General features: G+C 42.0%; 1 protein-coding gene across 3 annotated transcripts in view; it reads right to left on the reverse strand.

The window, feature by feature from the left end:
- The window catches only part of LOC106130435 (serine/threonine-protein kinase Genghis Khan), a 73320-nt gene that overhangs the window by 40316 nt on the left and 14280 nt on the right, over positions 1-18724 (reverse strand). For all 3 annotated transcript variants that reach the window (XM_060952091.1, XM_060952089.1, XM_060952090.1), the window contains exons 14-21: positions 18111-18213; positions 16948-17054; positions 13784-13921; positions 12849-12962; positions 11354-11488; positions 10323-10421; positions 7534-7647; positions 227-340 (exon numbers count right to left, since the gene is read on the reverse strand). In XM_060952091.1, the coding sequence (XP_060808074.1) occupies positions 227-340; positions 7534-7647; positions 10323-10421; positions 11354-11488; positions 12849-12962; positions 13784-13921; positions 16948-17054; positions 18111-18213 (924 nt within the window). The remainder of the gene's footprint in view (positions 1-226; positions 341-7533; positions 7648-10322; positions 10422-11353; positions 11489-12848; positions 12963-13783; positions 13922-16947; positions 17055-18110; positions 18214-18724) is intronic.

Genomic DNA, 18724 nt, shown 5'->3' on the forward strand with positions numbered 1-18724 from the left:
CCATCTCTTTCCCATGGACGTCGTAAAAAGCGACTAAGGGAATAGGCTTTTAAACTTGGGATTCTTCTTTTAAGCGATGGGCTAGCAACCTGTCACTATTTGAATCTCAATTCTATCATTAAGCCAAATAACAGGATACATCCGTCTTTTCAAGACTGTTGGCTCTGTCTACCCCGCAAGGGATATAGACGTGACCATATGTATGTGCGTATGTATGCAAACTCACAGCGTCCAGGTCTTTGGCCAGCTTCCTGTTCTCGTTTATCAGCGTCTGTCTGTCTTCGCTGTCAGTCAACTGTTCCATGCGGCGGCTCTCCAGCTTCTCTTTGGAAGTTTGCAGCTGGAAATAATGAAATAAATTCAAAGACTATAACAAATTAGAATATATAATTTTAAAGTGCCGTGTGGTTCACGGCACAAATAAAAAAACGAATAGGACCACTCCATCTCGTTCCCATGGATGTCGTAAAAGGCGACTATAAGGGATAGGCTTATAAACTTGGGATTCTTCTTTTAGGCGATGGGCTAGCAACCTGTCACTATTTGAATCTCAATTCCATCATAAAGCCAAACAGCTGAACGTGGCCTATCAGTCTTTTCAAGACTGTTGGCTATGTCTACCCCGAAAGATATAGATAGACGATATATAAAGATAGGATACTATAGATATAGACGTGATTATATGTATGTATGTGTATGTAATTTTAAAATTGCAATGCCCAACAGTGTTCATATTGTATCTACTTAAAAATGTGTGACTATTTCAACTGATTTACTGGTATATGATATGCAATATAGATTTTAAATTCAAAGAAACGTGAATATTATAAACCATTTTTTTAAATACTTCAACTGTTTTTGCATTATGTTATCTAGTAATCAATAAATGAAACCGACAATAATTAAAGAAAACTCTTTTAAAATACAGTCACAAAGTCGCACATACAAATTTTATAATACTTGTTTCTCACTCACATTTTCCTGTTTCCGTAAAAGGCGACCACGACCTCTGCATACTTCCTTCGCTTCATCCACATTCATAACTCTCTTCATGCAAGCTCGGCGGTTTCCGGTACTTTTTACCTGACCCTTTACCAGGACGTACGGACGGACTACACTTTCTACCTACATAGAAATACTGTCTGTCAGCTTCCTGCCCGACCTGAAATCGAACCTGACCTCCCTGTTGAGCACGTAACTAACTGACTGACTGACCTCCCTGTTGAGCACGTAACTAACTGACTGACTGACCTCCCTGTTGAGCACGTAACTGACTGACTGACTGACCTCCCTGTTGAGCACGTAACTAACTGACTGACTGACCTCCCTGTTGAGCACGTAACTGACTGACTGACTGACCTCCCTGTTGAGCACGTAACTAACTGACTGACTGACCTCCCTGTTGAGCACGTAACTAACTGACTGACCTCCCTGTTGAGCACGTAACTAACTGACTGACTGACCTCCCTGTTGAGCACGTAACTAACTGACTGACTGACCTCCCTGTTGAGCACGTAACTGACTGACTGACCTCCCTGTTGAGCACGTAACTAACTGACTGACCTCCCTGTTGAGCACGTAACTGACTGACTGACCTCCCTGTTGAGCACGTAACTAACTGACTGACTGACCTCCCTGTTGAGCACGTAACTGACTGACTGACCTCCCTGTTGAGCACGTAACTAACTGACTGACCTCCCTGTTGAGCACGTAACTAACTGACTGACTGACCTCCCTGTTGAGCACGTAACTAACTGACTGACCTCCCTGTTGAGCACGTAACTAACTGACTGACTGACCTCCCTGTTGAGCACGTAACTAACTGACTGACTGACCTCCCTGTTGAGCACGTAACTGACTGACTGACCTCCCTGTTGAGCACGTAACTAACTGACTGACTGACCTCCCTGTTGAGCACGTAACTAACTGACTGACTGACCTCCCTGTTGAGCACGTAACTAACTGACTGACCTCCCTGTTGAGCACGTAACTAACTAACTGACTGACCTCCCTGTTGAGCACGTAACTAACTGACTGACTGACCTCCCTGTTGAGCACGTAACTAACTGACTGACTGACCTCCCTGTTGAGCACGTAACTAACTGACTGACTGACCTCCCTGTTGAGCACGTAACTAACTGACTGACCTCCCTGTTGAGCACGTAACTAACTGACTGACTGACCTCCCTGTTGAGCACGTAACTAACTGACTGACCTCCCTGTTGAGCACGTAACTAACTGACTGACTGACCTCCCTGTTGAGCACGTAACTAACTGACTGACTGACCTCCCTGTTGAGCACGTAACTAACTGACTGACTGACCTCCCTGTTGAGCACGTAACTAACTAACTGACTGACCTCCCTGTTGAGCACGTAACTAACTGACTGACTGACCTCCCTGTTGAGCACGTAACTAACTGACTGACTGACCTCCCTGTTGAGCACGTAACTAACTGACTGACCTCCCTGTTGAGCACGTAACTAACTGACTGACTGACCTCCCTGTTGAGCACGTAACTAACTGACTGACCTCCCTGTTGAGCACGTAACTAACTGACTGACCTCCCTGTTGAGCACGTAACTAACTGACTGACCTCCCTGTTGAGCACGTAACTAACTGACTGACTGACCTCCCTGTTGAGCACGTAACTAACTGACTGACTGACCTCCCTGTTGAGCACGTAACTAACTGACTGACCTCCCTGTTGAGCACGTAACTAACTGACTGACCTCCCTGTTGAGCACGTAACTAACTGACTGACTGACCTCCCTGTTGAGCACGTAACTAACTGACTGACTGACCTCCCTGTTGAGCACGTAACTAACTGACTGACCTCCCTGTTGAGCAAGTAACTAACTGACAGACTGACCTCCCTGTTGAGCACGTAACTAACTGACTGACTGACCTCCCTGTTGAGCACGTAACTAACTAACTGACTGACCTCCCTGTTGAGCACGTAACTAACTGACTGACCTCCCTGTTGAGCACGTAACTAACTGACTGACTGACCTCCCTGTTGAGCACGTAACTAACTGACTGACTGACCTCCCTGTTGAGCACGTAACTAACTGACTGACTGACCTCCCTGTTGAGCACGTAACTAACTGACTGACTGACCTCCCTGTTGAGCACGTAACTAACTGACTGACCTCCCTGTTGAGCACGTAACTAACTGACTGACCTCCCTGTTGAGCACGTAACTAACTGACTGACCTCCCTGTTGAGCACGTAACTAACTGACTGACCTCCCTGTTGAGCACGTAACTAACTGACTGACTGACCTCCCCGTTGAGCACGTAACTAACTGACTGACTGACCTCCCTGTTGAGCACGTAACTAACTGACTGACTGACCTCCCTGTTGAGCACGTAACTAACTGACTGACCTCCCTGTTGAGCACGTAACTAACTGACTGACTGACCTCCCTGTTGAGCACGTAACTAACTGACTGACTGACCTCCCTGTTGAGCACGTAACTAACTGACTGACTGACCTCCCTGTTGAGCACGTAACTAACTGACTGACCTCCCTGTTGAGCACGTAACTAACTGACTGACTGACCTCCCTGTTGAGCACGTAACTAACTGACTGACCTCCCTGTTGAGCACGTAACTAACTGACTGACTGACCTCCCTGTTGAGCACGTAACTAACTGACTGACTGACCTCCCTGTTGAGCACGTAACTAACTGACTGACCTCCCTGTTGAGCACGTAACTAACTGACTGACTGACCTCCCTGTTGAGCACGTAACTAACTGACTGACCTCCCTGTTGAGCACGTAACTAACTGACTGACTGACCTCCCTGTTGAGCACGTAACTAACTGACTGACTGACCTCCCTGTTGAGCACGTAACTAACTGACTGACTGACCTCCCTGTTGAGCACGTAACTAACTGACTGACTGACCTCCCTGTTGAGCACGTAACTAACTGACTGACTGACCTCCCTGTTGAGCACGTAACTAACTGACTGACTGACCTCCCTGTTGAGCACGTAACTAACTGACTGACTGACCTCCCTGTTGAGCACGTAACTAACTGACTGACTGACCTCCCTGTTGAGCACGTAACTAACTGACTGACTGACCTCCCTGTTGAGCACGTAACTAACTGACTGACTGACCTCCCTGTTGAGCACGTAACTAACTGACTGACCTCCCTGTTGAGCACGTAACTAACTGACTGACCTCCCTGTTGAGCACGTAACTAACTGACTGACCTCCCTGTTGAGCACGTAACTAACTGACTGACCTCCCTGTTGAGCACGTAACTAACTGACTGACCTCCCTGTTGAGCACGTAACTAACTGACTGACCTCCCTGTTGAGCACGTAACTAACTGACTGACTGACCTCCCTGTTGAGCACGTAACTAACTGACTGACCTCCCTGTTGAGCACGTAACTAACTGACTGACTGACCTCCCTGTTGAGCACGTAACTAACTGACTGACCTCCCTGTTGAGCACGTAACTAACTGACTGACTGACCTCCCTGTTGAGCACGTAACTAACTGACTGACCTCCCTGTTGAGCACGTAACTAACTGACTGACCTCCCTGTTGAGCACGTAACTAACTGACTGACTGACCTCCCTGTTGAGCACGTAACTAACTGACTGACTGACCTCCCTGTTGAGCACGTAACTAACTGACTGACTGACCTCCCTGTTGAGCACGTAACTAACTGACTGACTGACCTCCCTGTTGAGCACGTAACTAACTGACTGACTGACCTCCCTGTTGAGCACGTAACTGACTGACTGACCTCCCTGTTGAGCACGTAACTAACTGACTGACCTCCCTGTTGAGCACGTAACTAACTGACTGACTGACCTCCCTGTTGAGCACGTAACTGACTGACTGACTGACCTCCCTGTTGAGCACGTAACTAACTGACTGACTGACCTCCCTGTTGAGCACGTAACTAACTGACTGACTGACCTCCCTGTTGAGCACGTAACTAACTGACTGACTGACCTCCCTGTTGAGCACGTAACTGACTGACTGACCTCCCTGTTGAGCACGTAACTAACTGACTGACCTCCCTGTTGAGCACGTAACTGACTGACTGACCTCCCTGTTGAGCACGTAACTAACTGACTGACTGACCTCCCTGTTGAGCACGTAACTGACTGACTGACCTCCCTGTTGAGCACGTAACTGACTGACTGACCTCCCTGTTGAGCACGTAACTAACTGACTGACTGACCTCCCTGTTGAGCACGTAACTAACTGACTGACTGACCTCCCTGTTGAGCACGTAACTAACTGACTGACTGACCTCCCTGTTGAGCACGTAACTAACTGACTGACTGACCTCCCTGTTGAGCACGTAACTAACTGACTGACTGACCTCCCTGTTGAGCACGTAACTGACTGACTGACCTCCCTGTTGAGCACGTAACTGACTGACCTCCCTGTTGAGCACGTAACTAACTGACTGACTGACCTCCCTGTTGAGCACGTAACTAACTGACTGACTGACCTCCCTGTTGAGCACGTAACTAACTGACTGACTGACCTCCCTGTTGAGCACGTAACTAACTGACTGACCTCCCTGTTGAGCACGTAACTAACTGACTGACTGACCTCCCTGTTGAGCACGTAACTAACTGACTGACTGACCTCCCTGTTGAGCACGTAACTGACTGACTGACCTCCCTGTTGAGCACGTAACTAACTGACTGACTGACCTCCCTGTTGAGCACGTAACTAACTGACTGACTGACCTCCCTGTTGAGCACGTAACTAACTAACTGACTGACCTCCCTGTTGAGCACGTAACTAACTGACTGACTGACCTCCCTGTTGAGCACGTAACTAACTGACTGACTGACCTCCCTGTTGAGCACGTAACTAACTGACTGACTGACCTCCCTGTTGAGCACGTAACTAACTGACTGACTGACCTCCCTGTTGAGCACGTAACTAACTGACTGACCTCCCTGTTGAGCACGTAACTAACTGACTGACTGACCTCCCTGTTGAGCACGTAACTAACTGACTGACTGACCTCCCTGTTGAGCACGTAACTAACTGACTGACCTCCCTGTTGAGCACGTAACTAACTGACTGACTGACCTCCCTGTTGAGCACGTAACTAACTGACTGACTGACCTCCCTGTTGAGCACGTAACTAACTGACTGACCTCCCTGTTGAGCACGTAACTAACTGACTGACTGACCTCCCTGTTGAGCACGTAACTAACTGACTGACTGACCTCCCTGTTGAGCACGTAACTAACTGACTGACTGACCTCCCCGTTGAGCACGTAACTAACTGACTGACTGACCTCCCTGTTGAGCACGTAACTAACTGACTGACTGACCTCCCTGTTGAGCACGTAACTAACTGACTGACTGACCTCCCTGTTGAGCACGTAACTAACTGACTGACCTCCCTGTTGAGCACGTAACTAACTGACTGACTGACCTCCCTGTTGAGCACGTAACTAACTGACTGACTGACCTCCCTGTTGAGCACGTAACTAACTGACTGACCTCCCTGTTGAGCACGTAACTAACTGACTGACTGACCTCCCTGTTGAGCACGTAACTAACTGACTGACCTCCCTGTTGAGCACGTAACTAACTGACTGACCTCCCTGTTGAGCACGTAACTAACTGACTGACCTCCCTGTTGAGCACGTAACTAACTGACTGACCTCCCTGTTGAGCACGTAACTAACTGACTGACTGACCTCCCTGTTGAGCACGTAACTGACTGACTGACCTCCCTGTTGAGCACGTAACTAACTGACTGACCTCCCTGTTGAGCACGTAACTAACTGACTGACCTCCCTGTTGAGCACGTAACTAACTGACTGACTGACCTCCCCGTTGAGCACGTAACTAACTGACTGACTGACCTCCCTGTTGAGCACGTAACTAACTGACTGACTGACCTCCCCGTTGAGCACGTAACTAACTGACTGACTGACCTCCCTGTTGAGCACGTAACTAACTGACTGACTGACCTCCCTGTTGAGCACGTAACTAACTGACTGACTGACCTCCCTGTTGAGCACGTAACTAACTGACTGACTGACCTCCCTGTTGAGCACGTAACTAACTGACTGACTGACCTCCCTGTTGAGCACGTAACTAACTGACTGACTGACCTCCCTGTTGAGCACGTAACTAACTGACTGACCTCCCTGTTGAGCACACTGCGCATGGCGTCGCCCTCCTGCAGCTGATCCCTGAGCGATGACAGCTCAGAGTTATATCGCGTTTGTTGTTGTGCCAACTATTCTTTGTAGATTGTAGGCAACCTTTTCTATGTACACCATAGCAACGGTTGCCATGGCTAGTTTAAATTAGCGAAAAATATCAGGTATTATATTTATTGGCAAATATTTTTATTTCCAATATATAGTGCTTTTATTTTGAATATTTCTCTCCTCTTTTCTCCTTCCGTAGAGAATTACAATTCCACTATACTTCCTACATAGATATACTGTGTCTGTCAGCTTCCTGCCCGACCTGAAATCGAACCTGACCTCTGTGACTAACTGACTGACTGACTGACCTCCCTGTTGAGCACACTGCGCATGGCGTCGCCCTCCTGCAGCTGATCCCTGAGCGATGACAACTCAGAGTTATATCGCGCTTGCTGTTGTGCCAAAGATTCTTTGTACTGCGCCTGGAATTGAAATTACACTGAATTAAAATTATTTACCTACATTTCCTTGTTCTAATAAACATATAAAATAAATAAATATATAAGTACGGATAAATATTATGAATGCGAAAGTTTGTGAGTATGTCAGTATGGATGTTTCCCTTCCTTTCCCTCCACACTCTCCTTGTATATCTGCTTAGTCAACCTGTTTTCATTCATCCTCTCCACATGACCGAACCATCTCAACATACCCTTTTCTATTCCTGTAACTACATCTTCTTTCACATCACAACATTCCCTTATCACGCTGTTCCTTATCCGGTCACTCAATTTCACACCCAACATACTCCTTAACGCTCTCATTTCCACTGCATTTATTCTGCTTTCGTGCTTCTTTTGCCATACCCAACTTTCACTCCCATACATTAATGTCGGGACCAACACGCCTCTGTGCACAGCCAGTCGAGCCTTTTTGGATAGTTTCTGACTGCTCATAAAGGCATGCAAAGCTCCATTCACCATGTTCCCCGCGTTCACTCTCCTTTCAATATCACTATCATACTTGCCATCTGATGTAAACTTTGATCCTAGATATACAAACTCTTTCACTTGCTCCACTTTTTCTCCTCCAATCAAAATATTACATGCTGTCATTTCTTTCTCCATTTCAAAAACCAGTGTTTTAGTTTTACTTACGTTCACTTTCATTCCTTTCTCTTTTAAAGCTTCATGCATACAGTTTACCATCTCCTGTAACTCCTCCGCTGATGACGCCAGTATAACCTGATCGTCGGCATAGAGCAGACATTTGACGAGTAACTCATTCATCCTTAATCCACTTTTAGACTCTTGCAAATCTGTCAAGCAGCTATCCATAAATAGGTTGAACAGCCACGGTGACGCAACACATCCTTGCCTAACGCCTTTCTCAATCTTAAACCACTCAGTGTGCGCTCCGTTTATCCTGACACAAGCACTCGAATCCTCATATAAGGATTTCAGTGCTCGTATCAAGAGACTGCTCACCCCATGCATAGAAAGTGCTGACCACAATTCATTCCTCTCAACTCTGTCATAGGCCTTTTCCAAATCCACGAATGTGCAATAGACTTTTTGACTCTTGGCCAAAAACTTTTCGGCTATGCACCGCAAAGAAAAGACCTGATCAGTACATCCCATTCCCTTTCGAAATCCCGCTTGAGCATCCCATATTTTGTCATCAGTTTCATTCCTGACTCTATTAATCAATAACTTAGCATACAATTTGCCGACGACGCTAAGCAGGCTTATACCACGATAATTTTTGCAGTCCAGTTGTGACCCTTTTCCTTTGTAAAGTGGCACAATAACAGCCTTACACCAATCTTTTGGTACTCGGCCGCTTCTCCAACACAAATTGAAAAGGCAGTACAACTGTCTAGCTACGACGCCTTTTCCTGCTTTAAGCATCTCGACCGACACTCTATCATACCCGGCAGCCTTACCCGCTTTCATACTCTTAAGTGCTTCCACAATTTCAAACATTTCAATTTCGCCTTCCATCTCATTCTCTTTTTCTTCGCTATAGCAGAACTCTTTCTTATTTTCTTCCTTTTTTTCAAATAAACTCTCAAAATAGTCCTTCCATATCTTTAGCACACATTCTTCTCCTTTCACAACGCTACCATCCTGGCATCTGATCTTAGTCAGCTCTCTGGTTATAGTTTTTCCTCGGACTGACTTTACGGATTTCCAGAATACTTTCAGATTTGACTGAAAGTCTTCTGATAGCCTTTTATCAAAATCCTCTTTATACTCTTCTTTCTTTCTAATCACAGCTTTCTTAACCAAATCTTTCATTTTTTTTATATTCCTTACGTGCTTCATTCACATCCTCATCTATAACCTCTTGCATTCTTAAGTTAGCTTTTGCTGCTAACAAATCCAGCCATGCTTTCTTCTTTAATCGCACAAGTTCTTGCAAATCTTTACTCATCCACGCATTTTTGTGATTTTACAATAAATACTTATATAGATAAACATCCAAGAACCAGGCCAATTACAAAAAGTTCGTTTCTCATCATGCCCTGGCCGGGATTCGAACCCGAATTCGAACCTCCGATGTCACAGACAAGCGTACTACCGCTGCGCCACGGACGCCGTCATACATACATACATATATAGTCACGTATTTATTTATTTATCATACCCTTAGTGATAACGGTTGTCCACCCTTAACATTTTCTTTTTTTAACTAGAAATTAAACATAAAAACTATTAATATGGCAAACGTTTGTATTGCCATATATATATATATATATATATATATATATACATACATACATACATAAAATCACGCCTCTTTCCCGGTAGGGTAGGCAGAGACTACCTCTTTCCACTTGCCACGATCTCTGCACACTTCCTTCGCTTCATCCACATTCATAACTCTCTTCGTGCAAGCCAAGCAAGTACCAGGACGTCCTTAATTTGATCAAGATACGTTCGTCTAGGTCTTCCCACTCCGACCTTTCCCTCCACACTCTCCTTGTATATCTGCTTAGTCAACCTGCTTTCATTCATCCTCTCCACATGACCGAACCATCTCAACATACCCTTTTCTATTCCTTTCATATACACATTTATATATATATATATATATTTATACATATATATATATATATATAATATATGTGTGTGTGTGTGTGTGTCAGTATAACCTCGAGCGTGTCCAGCTCGTGCTGCAGCCGCGCCACGTCGCCGCCCGCCGCGCCCTCCACGCGCTGAGACCGCAACGTTTCCTCGCGCAACTTCCGCTCCTGCCGTACAAAAAAAAAAACAATCAGTTGTCTGCGTTGGTGCGTTTTTGGTGAAGTTATTGATACAATTATCACTACATAGTATAAAACAAAGTCGCTATTTTAGTCTGTTTGTCTGTATGCTTAAATCTTTAAAATTACGCAACGGATTTTGATGCGGTTTTTTGTAACAGGTAGAGTGATTCAAGAGGAAGGTTTTATTTTTTCCGAATTTTTTCCGAATTTTGCACCCGTGCGAAGCCGGGGCGGGTCGCTAGTTGAGTAATAAAGTTACTTTATTTCAATTAAATATGAACACAACATTTTATAACTACACGCTAGACGCCATGACAGGTAAGAACGGTTTTACCGGAAATGAGATAGGTGGCTCCGGTGGCGTCTGTAAAGTCGGTTTACTGACGATAGTTGAACGTGACAACGTCTTAAGAAAACACATACATACATTCATACATACATATGGTCACGTCTATATCCCTTGCGGGGTAGGCAGAGCCAATAATAGTCTTGAAAAGACTGAATGGCCACGTTCAGCTATTTGGCTTAATGATTGAACTGAGATTCAACTAGTGACAGGTTGCTAGCCAATCGCCTAAAAAAAGAATCCCTTGTTAATAAACCTATCACTTAGTCGCCTTTTACGACAACCATGGGAAAGAGTTGAAGTGGTCCTATTCTTTTTTGTATTGGAACCACACGGTACCATAAGAAAACACTGATAACACCACATTCACTTTTCACTGCACTTGATACTCGACCAAAACATGTAAATGTACTATAGTATAGCAACTGTCCACGCAGACGCATCGCTCACTCAAGTAGGAGAGAGATGGATGTCGAACGCGAAGGCCGATTGTGCCTCTCTGTCGCTCGTTCCGCGCTCTCGCTTGCACTAGTTAAATAAAAAGTATAGTAAAAAAAAAAAGAAAGTTCACCTTAGTGGCCTCATTAATGGCGGTTTCCAATCGCGCCTCCATCTCCCTTCTCCCTTTATCAGCTCTCCTGATGTCCTGTCGCAGCGCGTCAATCTTCTGCATGGCAACTTCTAATTCTTCCTCTTTGTCGCGTACCTATTCAATTAAACATACATACATACATATGGTTACGTCTATATCCCTAGCGGGGTAGACAGAGCCAACAGTCTTGAAAAAACTGAATGGCCACGTTCAGGTATTTTTATTTAATATTATTATTATTTAATTAAATTATATCAAAAAGTGTGTTCGTTATTATCATCAGCAAACACTCTGCACAATTATATAACATACATACATATGTAGTACATTCATATAGTACATACATATAGTCGCGTTTATATCTCTTGCGGGGTAGACAGAGCCGGCAGTAAAAAACCATAAGATACCTTTTTGATTATTTTTGCCAGAGAGCAGGTGCCAAATTTTTAGTCGCTCGGTGAAAATTTTTTTTTTTTCATTGTACCTTTAAATCCTTTTTAGGGGTCCTTCAAGGGGTAAACCCTTTATAGTATTAATTTGGAAAAATCTTTTCTTATCTCAGCACTGCGTGATAGCATAAATCTGATACCCAAATTTCACGTGTGAAGCTTGTATGTTTTGTAAATCTTATTTGGTTATTTAAAACCACTGACATGACATCGCATTTATGTAGCCGATATACTTGTGTGTTATATAAATTAAAAATTGAGTACATACATATATAAATATAGTCACGTCTACAAGAGACAGAGCCAACAGTACCGAGGCCACGTTCAGCTTTTTGGCTTAATAATAGAATTGAGATTCAAATAGTGACAGGTTGCTAGCCTATCGCCAAAACAAGAATCCCAAGTTTACAAGACTATCCTTTAGTCGCCTTTTACGACATCCATCGGAAAGAGATTGAGTGGCCCTGTTCTTTTTATATTGATGCCGGGAACCACACGGCAATTGAGAAATGAGAAGATAGTATAACAAGGAATCCCAAGTTTACAAGCCTATCTCTTAGTCGCCTTTTACAACATCCATGGGAAAGAGATTATCGTCGTCCTGTTCTTTTTATATTGATGCCGGGAACCGCACGGCAATTGAGAAATGAGAAGATAGTATAACAAGGAATCCCAAGTTTACAAGCTTATCCCTTAGTCGCCTTTTACGACATCCATGGGAAAGAGATTAAGTCGTGTTGTTCTTTTTACATTGATGCCGGGAACCGCACGGCAATTGAGAAATGAGAAGATAGTATAACAAGGAATCCCAAGTTTACAAGCCTATCTCTTAGTAGCCTTTTACGACATCCATGGGAAAGAGATTAAGTCGCCCTGTTCTTTTTATATTGATGCCGGGAACCACACGGCAATTGAGAAATGAGAAGATAGAATAGAATAGAATAGATTTATTTTCAAAATTGGATACAAGGTATCACTTATTGACGTCACATAGTAGTAGTAGTAGTAGTATAACAACAACTCACCTGTCGCGACAGTTTCTGCTTCTGCTGCCGCAGCTCGGAGAGTTTGTCGGACACTTCGTTATATTCCGCCATCGCCAATTTCCGCTGAGACAGGGCGTCTTTCAATTCTTTGTCCTGTGTACAAATGTGAGTATATTCATTAACCAGCTGTGCCCGCGACTTCGTCCGCGTGGAATAGTTATTTTGGGCATCATTGTAGATACGACTCTTTATTGCACCATAAGAAAAAGAAGAACAGAAAAAAAAACACAGGTAATGAGGTACAAAGGCGGATTTATGGCTAAAGCAATCTCTTCCAGTCAACCTTAGGGTGGGAGGAAATTAAAAATAATAAGGCGATTGGCGCAGTACATATAAATTACAAACTAGATTGAAATATACCTACATAAATAATAACTTACAAAATATGTCCCTACAAAAGAAATACATAATAAATTGTAGCCCTCAAGGATAAATAATTTTCCCCGATTTTTTTCACATCCTCCATTATTTCTTCGCTCCTAATAGTTGCAGCGTGATGTTATATAGCCTAAAGCCTTTCTCGATAAATGGTATATTCAACACAAAAATAATTTTTCAATTCGAACCAATAGTTCTTGAGATAAGCGCAACAACAAACAAACAAACTCTTCAGCTTTATAATATTAGTATGGATTAATTCATTCATATAATCACGTTTATATATCTTGCGGGGTAGACAGAGCAAGCAGTTTTGAAATACTGATAGGCCACGTTCAGATGTCAAGCGTAATGATAGAATCGAGATTCAAATAGTGACAGGTTGCTAGCCCACACAAGCCTTCAAGAAGAATCCCAAGTTTACAAGCTAATCACTCAGTCGCTTTTTACGACATCCATGAGAAAGAGATGGAGTGGTCCTATCCTTGTACTGGTGCCGGGAACCACACGGCTTCAATGTTAATTAATCAACTGACCTGTAGCATCAATTTCTCCACAGTGTCCATCCTATCTTTGGCCAACTCCTCCTTCTCCGCCGTTAACGAGGCGAGCAGAGCCTCTAATTCGCGCAGGCGAGAGCTCACGTCCGTCGGCTGGAACGGTGTTGAGCCATCCTGTAGTAAAAAAAAAACATCATTGTTTCGAATCAAACCAACATTGTAATTATAATTGTGAAAACAAAAAACGAACGTATCTTGATCAAATTAAGGACGTCCTGGTAAAGGGTCAGGTCAAAAGTACCCGAAACCGCCGAGCTTGAATGAAGAGAGTTATGAATGTGGATGAAGCTAAGGAAGTATGCAGAGATCGTATATATATATATATATATATACATATATATTTATATATATATATATATATACATATAATCACGTAAGGCAGGGTAGACAGGGCCAACAGTCCTAAAAAGACTGAAAGGCCACGTTCAGATGTGATGGAATTGAGATTCAAATAAATGCATACTGGGGTAAAAATCGATTTAGCTGGTTCTCGCGTCTGGTAAAAATTTGATATTCCCATGTTATTACATAAAATCATTTTTCCATACAAAATGGTTGTTATTTTACAATAATTTCGGCGCCGCCGTAACTCTGGGTCTTACGGTCAGAGCGATCGACATTCACGCTGGAGTTCTCAGGTTCGATTCCTAACAACATATAGCTTAATTTTTATTTTTCTGACGTCAGTTAACCAAAAGACACAGCGCATCGCTCGGTCGCCCAGGTGCACTAGTTTTTTATCACTACATAGTATAAGACTACATAGAATGTTTGGACAAATACAACAACATACAAAAATTTAATATGTTTTGTTTTTCGATCGTGTAACGCATTGAGTTTTTATATGTATATGTATACTATATTATGTATGTATATTGTTTTATTACTTATGTTTGATTTTTTTTATAGTATTTTTGCCGTTGCACCTAGCTAGCTGTAACTACTATTCCTTAACTTGATATGTATCTTTGAATTACCTGGTTGACTGGAAGAAATCCCTCACAGCACAGTTATAAGTCCGCCCTTGTGTATTGTTATTTCAAATATTTTTTTTTTACAAATATACCGTTGGAATTAACTTCAAATATTGACTCATGCCCTAATGAAGCTGAAATACTACTTAAAAATAATGTCAGCATTTGCAGTTCCAAATTTAAATTCTTAAATATTGACCCTACTGACATTATTAATACCTTTAAAGAACTTAATCTGAAAAAGTCTGAGGATTATTGGGGTATGTCGGCTGTTGTGATATGTCATATTATAAATATTATAGCTGGGGACTTAGCATATATATTCAATAATTGTGTTGACCAAGGGATATTTCCAAATTTAATGAAGTATAGTAAACTAATTCCATTATTCAAGAAAGGTGAAAAATCAGATCCTGGTAATTATAGACCAATCTCAATTTTACCAATTTTGAGCAAGGTGTTCGAGAGAATCATGCTTAATCAAATGCAGCGTTACTTTAAGTCTAATAAATTATTTCATAGTCAGCAATACGGCTTTACTGAGGGGAAATGTACAACAGATGCAGGTGTGGCTCTTGTCACTCATATTCTCAATGCATGGGAAGACTCACAGGATGCCATCGGAGTGTTTTGCGATCTGACCAAAGCATTTGATTGCGTAGATCATAGAACTCTTCTGCTCAAGCTCGCTCATTACGGGTTCGATACTGCTGCCGTTGAACTAATTAAATCATATCTTAGTGATAGATTACAGACGGTAGATTTAAATAATACAAAATCGAAAGGAGCGACGGTAAAAATTGGGGTACCGCAAGGTTCCATTTTGGGACCTTTTCTCTTTCTGATATATATCAACGACCTGCCTTGCATGATTGAGAAACAGACTGGCATCGTGTTGTTTGCAGATGATACGTCACTAATTTTTAAAATGAACCGCCGTAGCGAAATCTGTGATGATGTGAATAGCACTTTAGCCGCCATCTCTAACTGGTTTACAATCAACAACTTATTGTTAAATGCAAATAAGACCCAATGCATTAAGTTTACACTTCCCAATGTGCGGCAGGCAAATGTGGATATTAGTATAAGTAGTAAAAGATTAGATTTTGTTGATAGTACTACTTTCTTAGGAATAACATTAGATTCAAATTTGAAATGGCATGCTCACATTTTAAAACTTTCTAAAAGGCTTAGTTCTGCAGCATACGCTATTCGTCGTATTAGGCATTTGACGGATGTGGCAACTGCTAAGCTAGTATATTTTAGTTATTTTCATAGTTTAATGTCATATGGTCTACTGCTTTGGGGATCAGCAGCAGACATACAAACTATTTTCATTTTACAAAAAAGGGCAATTCGATATATCTACGGTCTTAAACAAAGAGATTCCCTTAGAGATTTTTTCAAAAACCTAAATATTTTAACTTTGCCCTCCCAATACATATTCGATAACATCATGCATGTTAGGAAAAACTTAGACTCTTTCAAAAAAGTAGGTGAATGTACTAGTAGATCACTGCGGAACAATTACAAGTTGTCGATCCCAGCACATCGGCTGGCTAAGGTAGGGAAATCATTTCTGATTAATTGTATAAGATTTTATAATAAATTACCAAAAAGTGTTCTTGAAATGAATGATAGAAAATTCAAACAGTATATTAAAGTTGAGCTTTGTAGGAAAGCCTATTACAGCACGGATGATTATATTAATGATAAACATGTGTGGCCCGAGCTGGACATAATAGCCTCTTAATTCTTGTGTATTTTGACATGATCTTGACATAATTTGTACAGTATGTACATATTTTATTTTATATTTATTTTATTTGACGAAATATTCGTATTGACATAATCAGTTCTACATTCATACATGTTTTTTAATGTAGACAATGTGCATTCGTCCACGATTTTGATTTAAGAGATCTATATTTGTAAATTGACGTCCTATGAAAATGCTGCAGTGTAGTTGGTTCCGCCGCTTCTTCTACACATGCGCTTTGGAAGCGGTAGTAGTTATAATTAGATTTAAGTTATGTGACGTCAATAAGTGATACCTTGTATCCAATTTTGAAAATAAATCTATTCTATTCTATTCTATTCTATGTACTACAAAAAAATTTGTTATGTACCATAAAGTATTTACAAACAAACAAACAAACAACTCACGGTAACATTTCCACTACTGAGCTGCTCGTAACACCGTATCTGCGCCTCCAATTCAGCGTTCCTCTTTGTTAAGGCGGCCATTTCATCTCTCAATTGGTGATGGTCTTCTGTGGGAACGTAATGGGAAATTTTCAATCATTAGTGCCGTGTGGTGTCCGGCGGCATTAGAATAGGACCATTGGCATCCCTTTCCCGTGAATGTCGTAAAAGGCAACTAAGGTAATGACAAATTAAACAATATAAATTAGTTTAAAACGTTATATATACATACATATGTTTTAATCGAGCTTGCATGAAGAGAGTTATGAATGTGGATGAAGCGAAGGAAGTATGCAGAGATCGTGGCAAGTGGAAAGAGGTAGTCTCTGCCTACTCCTCCGGGAAAGGGGCGTGATTTTATGTATGTATGTATATGTTTTACAATATTGTGTTTTGTTTTCACAAAAACCTTTAAATTCTGCACAGTTTGACTGTACAAACAGACAAACAAACTAACAAACTAACCTATAGCTTCCCCCGCTCTCAGAGGGGTTAATGCAAGTTTTACTCGGCCAAAGGCGTCGACCAAGTAAACGCGAATTTGCATGGAGTTGCATTAGTGCCATCGCGTTACCACAAGATGGCGCTGATTAAATCACATACAAATACGCGTTAACTTTATCGACGCGTTTGATCGAGTAAAAACTAGCAACTAACAATGCATTCTCTCTCACCAACGCCTTTAGTCTCTGATGTCACCGGTTGTACAGACAGACAAACAAACTAACTAACTAACAAACTAACCTATAGCTTCCCCCACCCTCAGTTCAGGTTTACGCTAACTGTTCGTGATAGAACAAGAAATAAAAGTTGATAAATTTGGTTGACTTCTTGTGTAATCTGAATAACAATAAATATTACAAAAATAGTTGAAGACTGATGCTATTTTTAAGATATAAATTTTAGAGATGTGTCGACTTGAGTTGAGAGAAAAGAAGTGACATGTAAAGATGGAATGCGCTAGATGACGCGCAGTGACCGGGTTCCGGGGCGGCTGCTTGACAGTGATTGATGTTTCCGGGTAAGGCGTAGACACTAACAATGCAATCTCTCTCACCAACGCCTTTAGTCTCCGATGTCACCTGTTATACAGACAGAAAAAACAAACTAACAAACAAACTAACCTATAGCTTCCCCCGCCCTCAGTTCGGCGATGGTCTGCGCCAACAACGCATTCTCCCGTTCCAACGCCTTCAAAGCAGCTCGGTCTCCGCAATTAGACGGCGCCTGTCGAATAAAAAATAAAATAGTATCATTAGAGAGTATAAGGTTACTAACAATACCTACTTGTTGTGTTTGAACATTTGTTAACCTTCTCCTTTCAGATTGTATACCGTCCAATTTTGTAACTTCGTGTCTCTTTAAACCATGACATTGGCAGAATCACCGAAAGTCCGGTGGAAGCCATAATATAGAAAAGAAAGAAAGAAAGAGTTTAAGGCAAAGTCGCTTTCCGCGTCTGTCTCATGTTTGTATGTATAAATAAATAAATAAATATATACAATGTGCATTCGTCCACGATTAAGATATAAGAGATCTATATCTTCTGCACTGACGCCTTGGAAGCGGCAGTAAACTTAGACTTAAGTAATATATTTGACGTCAACCAATGTTAAGCGTTTCAACTATTATTAAGTGATATGAAGTATCCACTAATAATGAATCAAAATTTTGATATATTTAAATTGACGTCCGATGAAAATGCTGCACTATAGTTTGTTCCGCCGCTTCTTATACA

The sequence above is a fragment of the Amyelois transitella genome, chromosome 27, assembly GCF_032362555.1.
Source record: "Amyelois transitella isolate CPQ chromosome 27, ilAmyTran1.1, whole genome shotgun sequence".
Lineage (NCBI taxonomy): Eukaryota > Metazoa > Arthropoda > Insecta > Lepidoptera > Pyralidae > Amyelois > Amyelois transitella.